The sequence below is a fragment of the Thunnus thynnus genome, chromosome 3 (genome assembly GCF_963924715.1).
Source record: "Thunnus thynnus chromosome 3, fThuThy2.1, whole genome shotgun sequence".
NCBI lineage: Eukaryota > Metazoa > Chordata > Actinopteri > Scombriformes > Scombridae > Thunnus > Thunnus thynnus.
The window spans coordinates 38,636,266-38,650,160 of NC_089519.1; the positions used below are offsets into that span (position 1 = coordinate 38,636,266).

Genomic DNA, 13,895 nt, shown 5'->3' on the forward strand with positions numbered 1-13,895 from the left:
TTATTTGAATAATTGTTTCAACAGACTGCCAGCAGGGGCCGCAGACATACAGGGACGTCACTCACATGCTGTCAGCTGTGCAAGCTAGCTGCACCAGTGACGGAAAGCATGACGTCATATTATTTGTTGCTTGCAGGTGAGAAATTATATGTCATAAAGTATTGACGATAACTTGTTGTTAACTTGTAATGTTCGTTAATGCAGTGTTGAATGTGTTTTGTATGAATAAGAAGCTGAAGGTTATGTGACTGTTTGTTTACTAGCATAGCATGCTAGTCTCATGTTAGCCGTCTAATTAGCTTTGTTTCTTTTAACTTTTACGGTTTTATTACAGTCGTGGTTACGTTATACAGTTGATTAGCTGTTACAAAATGGTGCTTAGTCATGTTAGGATTATTGTCTTTAACAAAGGCATTTTTATTTATCATTTTACTTTTCATTTCATGATGTACCGGCATAATGTCAGAGTAGTGGAACTGAATACAGTAGGAATTATTAACTGATTTATTATAATGTATATAAGCAAAGCCATGCATAGAAGCGAGCTGTGCCAGTGAATGAGAGCATGACTACATCATTTTATTTGTTACTTGCAGAAATATTAAAATATGTGGCAGCTGAATCCTGTTATTCAACGGCTGCAACATGATGTACGTACATATGGAAATCCTGGAGGAAACCTCAGAGGGTCCTGAAATACTTACAAAGGATCTTCTGACAAAAATCAGAACTGAGATGAAGGACAGAAAGAACAAATACATGCTAACGTGCTAACTGTCCATTAGCAGACACTTTAGCGCCTGTTCGTACCGCAGGAAGTCGGTCTCTCTTTGGATTCGGGTCGTCTGCGTGCTGCTCAGCTGCTTCGATACGCCCAAACTCTGACAGACAGGAAACACAACAGAATAAACAGAAGTCAATAGTTTCAGCACTGCGGCAGAGAACTGTTAGTCTGAAAGAGTTGGGTTGTTTGGCCTGTTTACCGCTGACTGGGAGCATTGAGAGGGACCAGTTTGGGTGGCGGCGGCGGTCGGAGATCCCAGTCGACTCTTCAGGAAACGAGGACCTGATGGAGAAGAGGTGGTTCCCATCATCCTCGGCTCTGAAGACAGACAACAGTAAATCTGTGTCAGTTTAGTTTCTGACAGATTGTTTAATTTGAACTATGCTAGGCTAAGCTAGGCTAACATCCTGGATCACACGTCAGAGCGTCCTTGAAAAAATGTTTGATTTTGCTTCTCAAAAAATTGTGATACAGTTTGTGATGTTTTATGTGCCCAGAGCAGACCTGGAGGCCTCAGTGACGAACCGGCAGAGTTCTCAGCAGACCACCAAGTTCCTTCAGACGGACGCTGAAATGAAAACAAGCGACTGATGAACGTGAAGGATTTCTTTATCTCAAATCTGCACAGTGTTTGTTTCACTTTAAACCATCAGGACGTTAGTGCCGTTCTGTCAGAGCTAATGTGGATCCTCTTCAGGGGCAGTAAGACACGGGGCTGATGGGAAATGTAAGTCTGAATGTGGTGAGGATGTTTGATTACCTGCTGGTCGCTCTGCAGGAAGTTCTCCTCATCCTCCTTCCTGCTGTTTGAATCCACAAGTTCAACAAAGAAAACCTTCGTCACTGTGGAGCTTTCTCTGCCGTCACTGCGGAAAAGATGCAACAAAGGTTCCACATCAGAGAAAACTCACATATTAAACGGGCAGACTGAGTGTAGTTTCTATACTTATTTCCCAAAATGTTGAACGATTCCTTTCCTGTAACCTCCTCCCAGTGTCACAGTGTCAGGTGAGCAGTTACCTGGTGACAGCCAGAGCTCTGACAGCCACCCGACCAGCGGGCAGCAGGATCGGCTCGCTGTACTTCCTGCTGCTGCCCGCTGACCCCCGTTGTATGGCTGCCGGCTTCGACCCATCCAGAGTGTAGAAGATCAGCACTGCAGGAGTGTCTGCAGAGACAAAAACACCCGTTAAACACACCTGGCGACACTATAGCTGTATAACCAATCAGAGGGTCAGGAAGGTCTGAGAGTAAACGCTGCCTGACAGACAAAACTCAGGACAGAAGAGTTCATGTTGTACTTGTTGGTTATAGTACAAAGTGCTCTCTGCAGATCATAGAGGCCACTTTCTGGTCACATTATAGATCCACGTAGACCTTCATATCTACACAGACTGTAACCGATCAGGGATGAAGTTCATGAGGTGAAATCTGCGTCATCCTTCCACCTGATGTCTGTCTAAAGCTCAGTCTACAGTGTTCAGAGGTGAAAATAAAACACGATTAAATCAGCTTTTTCTTTTGAGGTGAGCGGCTGATAATAAAAAGCAGATCACACAGACTCAGGTCATAGAAATATCTCAAAGCTTTACATGGATTATAGAAGCTGAAACAATATACTGGATATAAAGATTACATCACGACTGGAGGGAAAATTAAATAAACATCTGATGGTGGTTTACCTGACTGGATGGAGACAGGTGTGCTGGTGTCGATGTGGTTCTTGGCTCTGTGTGTCTGCAGGTGGATGATGGGAATGATGAGCGGAGCCGCCACCGATCCTGCTGTCATGACGACGACTATCCGGCTTTCAATCAATCGATCAGTCAGTCAGTCAATCAGATCAATATCTGTTTCTGTAGTTAAAGTATTACAGCAAAGTACACAAGTATTATGAGCTTGATGTAGTTAAAGTATTGCAGTAAAAGTACATAAGTATTATGAGCTTGATGTAGTTAAAGTATTGCAGTAAAAGTACATAAGTATTATGAGCTTGATATAGTTAAAGTATTGCAGTAAAAGTACATAAGTATTATGAGCTTGATGTAGTTAAAGTATTGCAGTAAAAGTACATAAGTATTATGAGCTTGATGTAGTTAAAGTATTGCAGTAAAAGTACATAAGTATTATGAGCTTGATGTAGTTAAAGTATTGCAGTAAAAGTAGTGGTTTGGTCCCTCTGACTGATATATTATTATATATGACATCATTAGATTATTAATAGTGAAGCATCAGTGTTAGAGCAGCATGTTACTGTTGTAGCTGCTGGAGGTGGAGCTAGTTTACACTACTTTATATACAGTTAGCTAGTTTAGTCCAGTGGTTCCCAACCTAGGGGTCGGGCCCCTCCAAAGGGTCAGCAGATAAATCTGAGGGGTGGTGAGATGATTAATGGGAGAGGAAAGAAGAAAAAACAAAGTTCTGATACACAAATCTGTTTTCAGTTTTTGGACTTTTTCTCTAATCTTTGATTTTTGCTGAAATATTGGATCATTTGAACATTTATTGAAATGAAAGTATGTGAGAAGTTTAGAGGGAAAAGGTGTTGTATTTTAAAAGCTTGTTATATTATCCATTGTGTCAAATCTTCATCTGAAAAGTAACTAAAGCTTCAAATAAACGTAGTGGAGTAGAAAGTACAATATTTCCCTCCCCTGTGTGCAGTCTGCAGTATATCTGACGGCTTCACTTTATCTTCCGGGAAACATACGAACCTTCAGGTGAATTTAATTAATTAGTAATTAATTTGCAGTCTGAACTTCAACAGAGACACAAACAGATTTATCGCACTGCGCATGTCTGCTCACATTAATACTGAATAATCGGTCTTACTTTGGATGAAACAGGACGGTTTGGTTGATCCGGATCCAGCAGCCGTTTACACAAGCGTCACCATAGCAACGAGAGCTGCCCGGTGGAGCGCTCATTTCATACGCACTAAGTGACGGAGGAGGGCGGGACGATTAAAACCGTGGAGAGCTCTATCTATCTATCTATCTATCTATCTATCTATCTATCTATCTATCTATCTATCTATCTATCTATCTATCTATCTATCCAAAGCTTTAAAACACAAATTGGTAATATCAATGCAAAAAACCCGTAAAAAGTAATGTCAAGAGAATGTAGGAAAGAAGTTTTACTAGCAATTTGTTATCACTTCATGGTATTAACCGTAATTCCAAGAAGATGTTTATATATATGTGATTAAAAAAAAAATATATCTATTGTTCTTAATTATATTGTGTTTTGTATGACATTGTTTGGTAGGTGGACGTGTACTGTTTTAGTCTCAGTGCGATTTAAATATTATTTTGCGTACTATGAATTTTACAAGTTGTCATTTTATTCTAATTTTAGGAGGACAAAGGATGAAAATTAAGCCTCTAGGCTTTTTAATGTTTATTAATTAGCATTTTCACTGTTTTTATATACAGGCATTATTCTGGACGCTCCCGTCAGCAGCTAACTGTTGAGGACCCTGAACTAGCATGCCTGTGTGCCTGTGTGACAACAATAGCTAACAGGCTAACCAACAGTTACATCGGCCCAGACAGAAAACTACAGACAGAGAACTACAGACAGAAGTGTTAAAATGTCAGAAGTCAAAGTGAAGAAGGAGAAAAACATTTCGGACCCCGCAGAGATAGAAAACAGGTGAGTCATTATGGATCTGCAGCGCTGAGCAGAACTCCGCCTAAATTCTTTAATATTCAGTGTTTCCTCGGACATCATCTGACAAACTCAGGCCACAGGAGCAGAATAAATGCATGTTTTCAACCGAAGTGATGTTACTTTAAATTCGGCTTACAGTCAGTAAACCAGGGTGATTTAATTTCACCAAAACACGAACATTTTCCGCGCTGTGACGCGCCGCTAACTGCGCCGCTAACTTCGCTCGTCGCTGCGCGCTGAAGACGCGTCGCAGCGTCGTTGTTGAACTCTGAGCGGATTTTTCTGTCAGTAACCTTCTGCTTGGTGTTTTTAAAGTATCGCCGAATTGAAGTATTAGTCTGAAAGATTTAGAAACAACCCTGAGTCATGTTTCATAAATCATTTAATCTATCAAACATGTTAGTTGACTGTCAGTTGTGATTATTTGAAGGCGAGTTTGGTTTGAAGGCTCCTCTGATGGATAGAAAGATGCTCCAAACACAGAAACACAAACCACACTGGACGTTTAACACATTAACTGTTAATATAATTACACCAGTAGAGATTTGTTGTGTTCGGAGTTTCACTATGAATGAAAAGTTAGTAACAAATGAAATGTGTTATTATTATTGTTACAGTTAGTGGCTGTTAAACACTGGAGGACACTTTAACATGATCAATAATCACTCTGCTAAAACAACTAATTGATTATTCAAATCACAGTTATAACCAACAGAGTAAACGGACCAAGTGAAATATTTTATGGATGTTTCATATTATATTCAGTGAATAACAATAACAGCACAGAACAGCTGATAAACAAATAAATAATAAACCAATTATTTGCAGGAAGTTTGTGTAAAACGAACAGTTTGGATGAATAATCCAAACTTTCAGTAGGTCTGAGTATTGTTATGATACCAGTACCACCAGTACCACCAGTACCCTTAAAGTGATACCAGTAGAATACTCCAGTAAGGATCCAGTGCAGGTTTCATTTGACTGGAGAAGTTTCGATGCTACTTGATACGTTTGATACCTCAAAGACATTGAGCACTGATATCCAGCCCTAATTTTCAAGAACTTTTTATACAATTCTCTATTTTTTACTTTCCTTCACAGAACATAATGAAATGCTGACATGTACATAAATATCATGTATATATTTCTTACACCCCCTAAAATCCCCCGTGAAGCTTTGACGGCCCGAGTGGGGGTCGGGACCCTCAGGTTGGGAGCCGGTGCTGATTGGATGTTGATGTGTTTCAGGATCAAAGAGCTGTGTCAGCAGTTTCCTCACGGCATCACCGACCAGGTGATCCAGAACGACATGCCTCACCTGGAGCCGCAGCAGAGAGCCATGGCCATCAACAAGCTGCTGTCACTGGTCAGTCCGATGATGTCACCGCTGCCTGCTCTCTGCTGATTGGTCGATCAGATCGGATCAGAGATGCGTTCGTGTTCTCGGCTGGTTGTGTTTCTGATCCAGGAAGCAGCTTTAACAAACTCTGATCTCACTTAATGAAACTCTTGAGTTTTTGGTTCCAGAACAGCTGATCAGTTCAATCGATCTGAGTTTGTTCGTCATCAGTCGTTCATCAATGGAGCTCTGATAGTACGAGTCACCATGGCAACGGGTAAATAAAAGGCAGAGCCTCCATGTGTATGCAGACGATGCACATTTACCTTTAAAGAAAGAGTCAGAGCAGGAAAAGTGTCAATAAAGTTTTATTGAGTGTCGTCCATTAATTGATTATTATCTGTGTATCAGGCTGCAGCTGCATTTTAAATATATTTGTTCAGCTTTAATCTGGCGGACGAAACACAGGAAGCAGCAACTGAAGATGAAAAATATAATTAAAGATTTAAAACATAAATAGATCAAAGACACAGACGTGACTGTAGCTCACAGGCTGATCAATAATAATGTGATTGATGATTTGCTTTGAGGTTAAAAAACAGCAGATTTTAAATGTTCAGACGTCTGTTTGTATCTCAACATCATTCACTCAGAAATATTAACATATAATCTATGATATTATAGGAATGATGTTCCATCAGTGGACCAATCAGAGATCATTATTCATTGATCCGACGTGTCTGAAGCTTCATTCTGATTGATTAGCTGATCAATTCCTGAATAACAAACTAACATCAACCAGGATCCAGATTCTGACAGTAAACCTTCACTAATGAACGAGCTTCGATTCGACTGAATTGTGTTTATTAATCGGGACAGTTTACAGTTTTTAACATAAATGATGTGCTGCACCAGATTCAGCTTCAGCAGGTCACAATTAAAACATTAGAACAGCATCATAACAAACAGTACAAAGCAAAAAAATACACACAGCTACACACGACAGCACGTCACACACACACACCCACAACGCCGACCAGACATCAACAACGCAAACACGTCAAAACAAAGATTATTAGAGAATCATGAGATCAAATCCAGACTCAGCGGCCACAGAGCTGAATGAAGACATGAAACCCCCGAGAGAAACGAGTCCTGTTACCATGGTAACTGACCCAGAGTTTACGTTACCATGGTAACTGACCCAGAGTTCAAGTCTCCTCTCTTTCTGGTACTGAAAACTCAGAGTTTGAACTCAGAGTTCACTAAAGCCGCTTCCTGGAATACAGCCCAAATGTTTACCTGATGTTTACCTGATGTTCACCTGATGTTTACCTGTTGTTTACCTGTTGTTTACCTGTTGTTTACCGGATGTTTACCCAATGTTTATCCGATGTTCACCAGTTGTTTACCCGATGTTTACCCGATATACACCTGATGTTTACCTGATGTTCACCTGATGTTTACCTGTTGTTTACCTGTTGTTTACCTGATGTTCACCTGTTATTTACCTGTTGTTTACCTGTTGTTTACCTGTTCCAGGGCCTGCTGGACCTGCTGAGGAACAGCTCAGGACTGCTGTACAGGATGAAGGACTCTCAGAGCGCCAGGTAAACCAGTAGCTCTCTGTCGCCTCCTGCAGGCAGAAGGCAGCTACCACACAGGTGTCACGTAGTTTTTCAGCCCTGAGTGTCGTCTGCAGGCCTTCCTCTCAGCCCGCAGGAAGAACTGAAGGCCATGTAGTCGAGCATATCAACTCTTCTCTTCACCTGGATAATAATAACAATATATATTCAGGTTAATGAAACCAGGATACGATGTTAACTGTTCATGTTCATCTTTGCAACACTGAACGTACTGAAGCAGCACTAACAGAAACTGATGATCTGCAGATGAGTTTGTAGACGCTCATTTATTTACTGAACACTTAATTTATAGCTGAATTGTTTTGTCTGTTTGTGTCAGTAAGATGAAAGGTTCAGACAACCAGGAGAAGCTGGTCTACCAGATCATCGAAGACGCAGGAAACAAAGGTGAGACGTGTTAAACACACGCGTTAAACACAAACATGCATGTAAACGCAGCTGCTGAGGTGTAGTTCTGTTGCTGCTGCAGGCATCTGGAGCAGAGATATCCGTTTTAAGAGCAACCTTCCTCTGACGGAGATCAACAAGATCCTGAAGAACCTGGAGAGCAAGAAACTCATCAAAGCCGTCAAATCTGTCGCTGTGAGTTCACAGAGCTGCTCCCAGATTCACTGAAACATCAAAACTCAAACCAAAGTCCTCCTGACAGTCACATGTTTTGTGTCCAGGCGTCGAAGAAGAAGGTGTACATGCTGTACAACCTGCAGCCGGACCGCTCGGTGACGGGCGGGGCCTGGTACAGCGACCAGGACTTTGAGTCTGAGTTTGTGGAGGTTCTCAACCAGCAGTGCTTCAAGTTCCTGCAGAGCAAGGTACAGAAAACTTTATTTAAACAGGACGTATTGTGTTATTTCTGTCCTGTTCTGGTGTCGGATGCTAAACATGATCAGAAACTTGAGGTGAACGTATGTAGAGACGCTGCCTGCAAGACGAAACCCAGGGTTCAGCTCAACATGCACAGATGGATCTGAGAAGTTGACATTTGGAGTAAAGAAGGAGAAAAAGAAGTGAAATCCTGCTACTATAGTTTGTTTACGTAGCCTCCGGAGCCGGAGGAAGCTTCCTGAAGCTGACCAATCAGAACAGAGTGGGCTCATCAGGAGGCGGGGCCTTAAAGAGACAGGAGCTAAAACGGCCTGTTTCAGACAGAGGCTGAACTGAGGGGCTGCATAAAGGACCAGTAGAAGATCAATAAAGAGTTTTTAACTGGAAATCATACAAAGATATTCCAGTAGAGCCCCAGAATATAAATATAAATATAATGTGCAGATGTTTCCTCTTTAAACAGCAGCTTCGTTTGTGGATTTGCTTCCTGCTCAGTCATAATTATTATTATTGTTGATTGTTTGCATTTATTAGATTGTTGAAATATACCAGAACCCTGCACAGATTAAAGCTGCTAAATAATATGATATATTTGAATAAAAACATTACAGACTTTAACAGAGAATTTTTATGCACTTGTCAGAACTGATCAATTAAATTTGGTTAGTTCATTAATAACCTCGTTACCTCATTACAGCTGCTCCCACAGATGTGGTTCCACTAAAGTATAAAAGTAGAAAGATGATTAACAGCTGATGCTGCGACAGTCTGGAGCTTTGATGCTATCGATCAGCTATAATCAATATCATGGCTAATCAACAGTGTGTAATGAGTTTATTTCTTATCATTTCACTATGTCGCATGATGTCATGTTGGGAGCCCGTCAGGTGAGATGGTTTGGGCTCAGACTGTGTTTGTGGTGGTCACATGACCCTGGGACTGTGTTTGTGTTGGTCACATGACCCTGGGACTGTGTTCGTGTTGGTCACATGACCCTGGGACTGTGTTCGTGTTGGTCACATGACCCTGGGACTGTGTTTGTGTTTGTGTGTGCAGGCTGAAGCGGCGAGGGACAGTAAACAGAGCCCCATGGTTCAGAGGAACAGCTCCTTCGCCACCTCACATGAAGTCTGGAAGTACATCTGCGAGCTGGGAATCAGCAAGGTGACGCTTTCACAGCCCCGCCCCCTTCTCATTATCACATGACACACCTCAAACCGGCCAATCACACACCACCAACAATCACCTGCTGATACATGTTTTACCTGCGGAGCCGCAACTAAAGATCCATCCAGACAGGTGAGGAAGAGTCAAAACTCTTCCTCCTCCTCAGAGTCATAACTCAGTCAGATCTGAACACACATTCAGTGTGACATCATCATTATCTCTGATGTCATCACCAATAAACCTCCAGAAAGTTTTCTTGAGTGATCGTCATGTGACTCTAACAGCTGATTCACACGACTTTATTTATTTATGTTTCAGATGTTTGCAGGAACAACGCTGCTAATTACACAATAGCAAAGCTACAATAACGAACATAAATGAATTATAAATAAAAAAAACACAAAAATGAATATAATTAAAGAAAATAAATGTACATCAACAAACAGACAGATGAGTAACGAGGCGGCAAAAATGAGAGAATGAGAATAAATAATAAACACATTTTTAATGTTTAACAGATCGTCTCTTTCACACGTTTCCTCTGAGCTGATAAAATGTAGCAGATTGAAACAATAACTGACAGCATCTGGAAGCTGCTGCGTTTGATTGACAGCTCTGTGATGCAGGTGGATCTGTCCATGGACGACATCGAGACCATCCTGAACACGCTGATCTACGACGGGAAGGTGGAGATGACCATCATCGCCGCTAAAGAGGGAACGGTGGGCAGCGTGGACGGACAGATGAAGCTCTACCGCGGCGTGAACCCCGTCATCCAGCCCACCGGCCTGGTGAAGACGCCCTGCGGAATCTGCCCGGTAACAAACACACCGCACACACACACACGTCTTTAATGTTTTAGTTTCAGAGAGGATTCACAGAACTGCTCCCTGATTGGCTGTTTGCTCTCCTCAGGTGTTTGACGACTGTCACGAAGGAGGAGAAATCTCTCCGTCAAACTGCATCTACATGAGCGAGTGGTTGGACTTCTGACGGCGGCTCGTCTCCGCTCTTTTCTCTGTGATGAAAAGCTCTTTATTTCCTCAGCGATCTGTGATCCATGACGTTTATTTTGTATTTATGGCAAAGTTTAATAAAAACCTGGAGATGTGAACGTGCTGCCGGCTCGTCTCATTCACTTTATAAATCAGAGTCAAGCGTTCAGGTTTTAAAGCTCTGAGTGAGTTTCTGTCGTCAGTGTTTGAGGCTTATTGATTAGTTGCCAACTATTAAATTAATCGCCAGCTATTTTGATAATTGATTTATTGTTTTGAGTCATTTTTTTTAGTAAGAAAAATGTCCAAATTCTGTGATTCCAGCTTGTTAAATGTGAATATTTTCTGGTTTCTATGACAGTAAACTGAACATCTTTGAGTTGAGGACTAAACGAGACATTTGATGACGTCGTCTTTAGGAAACACTGATACACATTTTTCACCATAGACTGTATAAACATATGGACGTAGTTACCGTGACGTCACTCGTTGGTTTCTGAAGAGCGGTTTTGAAGCTCAAAGTTGTTAATCTGCTCCTACAATATTGAAAAACTTCCCACAAAACCAGCCAACTTTCATTAACAGATACTTCTATCCTGGTCTGGTTTATAACTTCACCCCTCATAGATATTACATTTGGAACAACAGGGACATACTATACAAACACAGATCACTTTTTATAGAGAACTGGTTCACCCGTGGCATAACCTTAGTCAGTCAACTTTTCAGACCAAACGGCACATTGTTATTATACTCAGAATTTTTAAATAAATATACATTTCCTATTCCTCCGGAAGAATACACAATAGTATTTGATGCAATACCTTCTGGTGTAATTATGTTGTTCAAAAATGTCACATTACCTGAAGTTGACCCGTTACGTCTGGAGCCTGTGCAGACAGAAGTCGGTCGAATCTGTTTCTCCGTGAAAAAGAACAATAACCGTACTGTAATCATCAGTACCCCCAAAGCCGTATCATACTGGAACAATACATTCACAAACCTGATTTGGAAAAACATATGGTCCCTCCCCTGCAAATATTTCATCACAAATAAAACTAAAGAAGTGTCCCTCAAACTCATCCACCGAGTCTATCCCTCCGATCTATTTATGCAAAGATATAAAAAACACATCAGCGAATTCTGATCCGTCTGTAAACAGGCTCCAGAAGATCTTCACCACCTCTTCTGCACATTTATTGGAAAAATGTCACTACTCTCATCCGTCAACACATTGACAAAAATTTTGTTTTGGACTATAAAAGTGTTTGGTTTCATTTTAGTCCGATCCCCCCAAGTAGACCAATATTACATAATTCATTTGATATTATTTTTAGCCAAAGCTCATATCCATAACCGAAAAATTCACTAATCAAATACCATGTACTTACCGTCTCGAAAAGGAAATCAAACAATACATTAACACAATTACTCAATCTGAAAACAAGAAAGCCATAAAGAAATATTTCTCTCCTGCATTCTGTGATTTCATGTAACTTTTAGTTGGGATTATTTTATTTTCGTATGTAACCCCCTCACCCTGTTCGTTTATGTCTGTCTATGCAAGCACTTTCAATAAAATTAATTAATTAATTAATTTAAAAAATTAAAACAATTTTGAAGCTCAAAGTGAGCCGCTCATGGATGTATAAAGAGAACTGGACACGGCGTTGGAGGCGGGGCCCCGTTCATTCATATGAAAGTTGCTCAGTGGCGCATGAAGCCAAAAAAAGTTCGACTTCCGCGTATAAAATTACCCGGATCTTCCGGGATCATTGGGCCCGTAGAGCGAGCGCACTACTGACTTTCGCTGACCTAGCCGGCTACTTCCTGTTAGCCCTCCGGCTAACTTGAATGGGAATAAAACAATTCAATCGTTCGGCTCTTTTAGACTTTCGAAATGTGATCGGACCGAACGGATCAAATTCTGATAGTGAGGTGAGTCGTGTAGCGGGGGTTGTGATGCTCAAAAAAATGTATCCGATGATTTACAGACGTCTCTTTCACAATGTAAGTCTATGGGAAAAAGTCTTTTTGGGCTCAACAGTGTCACATGATGTTGTAATTACACCGTTTGGCCACTATGTCAAATTGGCTTCACAGCCCGGCGCTGTTCCTGGAGGCTTGGAGCCGCTCCGGCCGTCGCCATCTTGGCAGTGCGTGACGCTGCCTAACTCCCAGCCAATCAAAAATGGGCAAAGAGGCGGGCCGAATGGCTGAAACAAGCCACCTAGCAGCTGGCGGACCTGTCACTCAAAGCAGCCATGTCCTTCATTATGCAGAACTTTACGGCTTAATAAAATTTAAACGGGTGAGTTATAAAAAAATTCACCCCCCGTACAGTTGTCATGAAAGAGGAAATTAGCTACAGAGACCAAAACCGTTGTTTGTACCAGGCTGTAAACATGTTTATTTCTGCTGTAAAGTTGGACATTTTAACATGGGGGTCTATGGGGATTGACTCGCTGTTGGAGCCTCAAGTGGTCGTTCAAGGAACTGCAGTTTTTGGCTTCATTACAGACTCAGAGGTTGCCGCTTGCATTTTATAGACCAAACAACTAATCTACTAATGGAGAAAATAAAAGATTAATTATAATGAAAAGAATCGAGGATTGTTAAAGCTCATCCGAGCATGTGCTTCCTGTTTTGGTGCGATGTCCGGCTGCTGTGGTGGTTTCACAGGTCAGAGGTCACCTGTGCTCATTTCAGCCAATAGAAACACAGCTGCACCAACTGTAGTGTTGCTCTCACACTTCATTTCCATCGTTAATATATTTCGTTGTGCAGAGATAAACCCAACAGAGACTCTTAGAGGACGACGCCTACACTCATATGATCTGAGGTTACAGTGAGGTCGTCAAAGGTCGCCAGCGACGCTATAAAAAAAAACAGATCTACAGATTTTCAACCAAAAGCTGCACAGATGAAACAACAGGGAAGTAAATCAGCTAGTCTCAACCAGGTGGCTGCTGGGTCACCTGACACCTAAAACGCAGACTATAAACTGAAACATTTCCTGTTACGAGTCCCGCTTTGACGAAGTTTCATCTCTATCCATCATTTCTTGTCATTTGTCTGTTGGTTCGATCTCGTAAAAACATAAAAAATAATAAAAAAGTACAGCGATTTGGCGCCTGTGAGACAAGTCATGTCATGAGGACCAACTTCCTGTTGTGTAGAAAGTAAAAGTGGAGTAACAGGAAGTGTTAATGAGTTCATGTGCAGGAGGATCAGACAGCAGGTCACTGTGGCCTGTAAACAGCTGATGAACAGCTGATTCTCTGCCATGTGAGTGATGTCATTAATGTAACATGCTGAGATAAAAGTGTAATTTGTTGTAATTTGGGAGAACTGACCCTTTAATGACAGACGTGCGTCATCATGTGTAACATCAAAGTGTAACTGGCTGCTGTAGTCATAGTTCATGTAAACAGGAGTGTCGTGTAAGGAGAATTATTCTAAAC

General features: G+C 41.3%; 2 protein-coding genes and 1 long non-coding RNA gene across 5 annotated transcripts in view; 2 read left to right on the forward strand and 1 right to left on the reverse strand.

Moving 5' to 3' along the window:
• Nucleotides 1-804, forward strand: part of LOC137180439 (uncharacterized) — a 1,443-nt gene extending 639 nt beyond the window's left edge. Inside the window, exons 2-3 of the long non-coding RNA XR_010927973.1 lie at nt 25-136; nt 597-804. This is a non-coding gene — a long non-coding RNA (uncharacterized lncRNA). The remainder of the gene's footprint in view (nt 1-24; nt 137-596) is intronic.
• Nucleotides 1-4,179, reverse strand: part of dzank1 (double zinc ribbon and ankyrin repeat domains 1) — a 23,072-nt gene extending 18,893 nt beyond the window's left edge. For 2 of the 3 annotated variants that reach the window (XM_067585802.1, XM_067585801.1), the window contains exons 1-7: nt 3,617-4,179; nt 2,467-2,591; nt 1,805-1,952; nt 1,545-1,650; nt 1,289-1,352; nt 984-1,102; nt 811-881 (exon numbers count right to left, since the gene is read on the reverse strand). In XM_067585802.1, the coding sequence (XP_067441903.1) occupies nt 811-881; nt 984-1,102; nt 1,289-1,352; nt 1,545-1,650; nt 1,805-1,952; nt 2,467-2,591; nt 3,617-3,711 (728 nt within the window). In that variant the 5' untranslated portion in view covers nt 3,712-4,179. Of the gene's footprint in view, nt 1-810; nt 882-983; nt 1,103-1,288; nt 1,353-1,544; nt 1,651-1,804; nt 1,953-2,466; nt 2,641-3,616 lie in introns of all 3 variants that reach the window. The other variant, XM_067585803.1, reaches the window with a different exon arrangement.
• A 51-nt stretch (nt 4,180-4,230) lies between these two features.
• polr3f (polymerase (RNA) III (DNA directed) polypeptide F) lies at nt 4,231-10,550 on the forward strand. Its single transcript, XM_067585806.1, has 9 exons — nt 4,231-4,441; nt 5,708-5,825; nt 7,341-7,408; nt 7,764-7,831; nt 7,914-8,026; nt 8,113-8,256; nt 9,326-9,433; nt 10,063-10,254; nt 10,352-10,550. The coding sequence occupies exons 1-9, from the start codon at nt 4,380-4,382 to the stop codon at nt 10,427-10,429; spliced, it is 951 nt and encodes a 316-aa protein (XP_067441907.1). The 5' UTR covers nt 4,231-4,379; the 3' UTR covers nt 10,430-10,550.
• The last annotated feature ends 3,345 nt before the right edge of the window (nt 10,551-13,895 follow it).

Excerpts from the sequence above, each read along its gene's own strand:
- polr3f (XM_067585806.1), top strand. The coding sequence starts at position 4,380 with ATGTCAGAAGTCAAAGTGAAGAAGGAGAAAAACATTTCGGACCCCGCA. Across the intron at positions 9,434-10,062 it reads GCGAGCTGGGAATCAGCAAG|GTGGATCTGTCCATGGACGA; the intron begins GTGACGCTTTCA and ends TCTGTGATGCAG. Across the intron at positions 10,255-10,351 it reads CGCCCTGCGGAATCTGCCCG|GTGTTTGACGACTGTCACGA; the intron begins GTAACAAACACA and ends TGCTCTCCTCAG.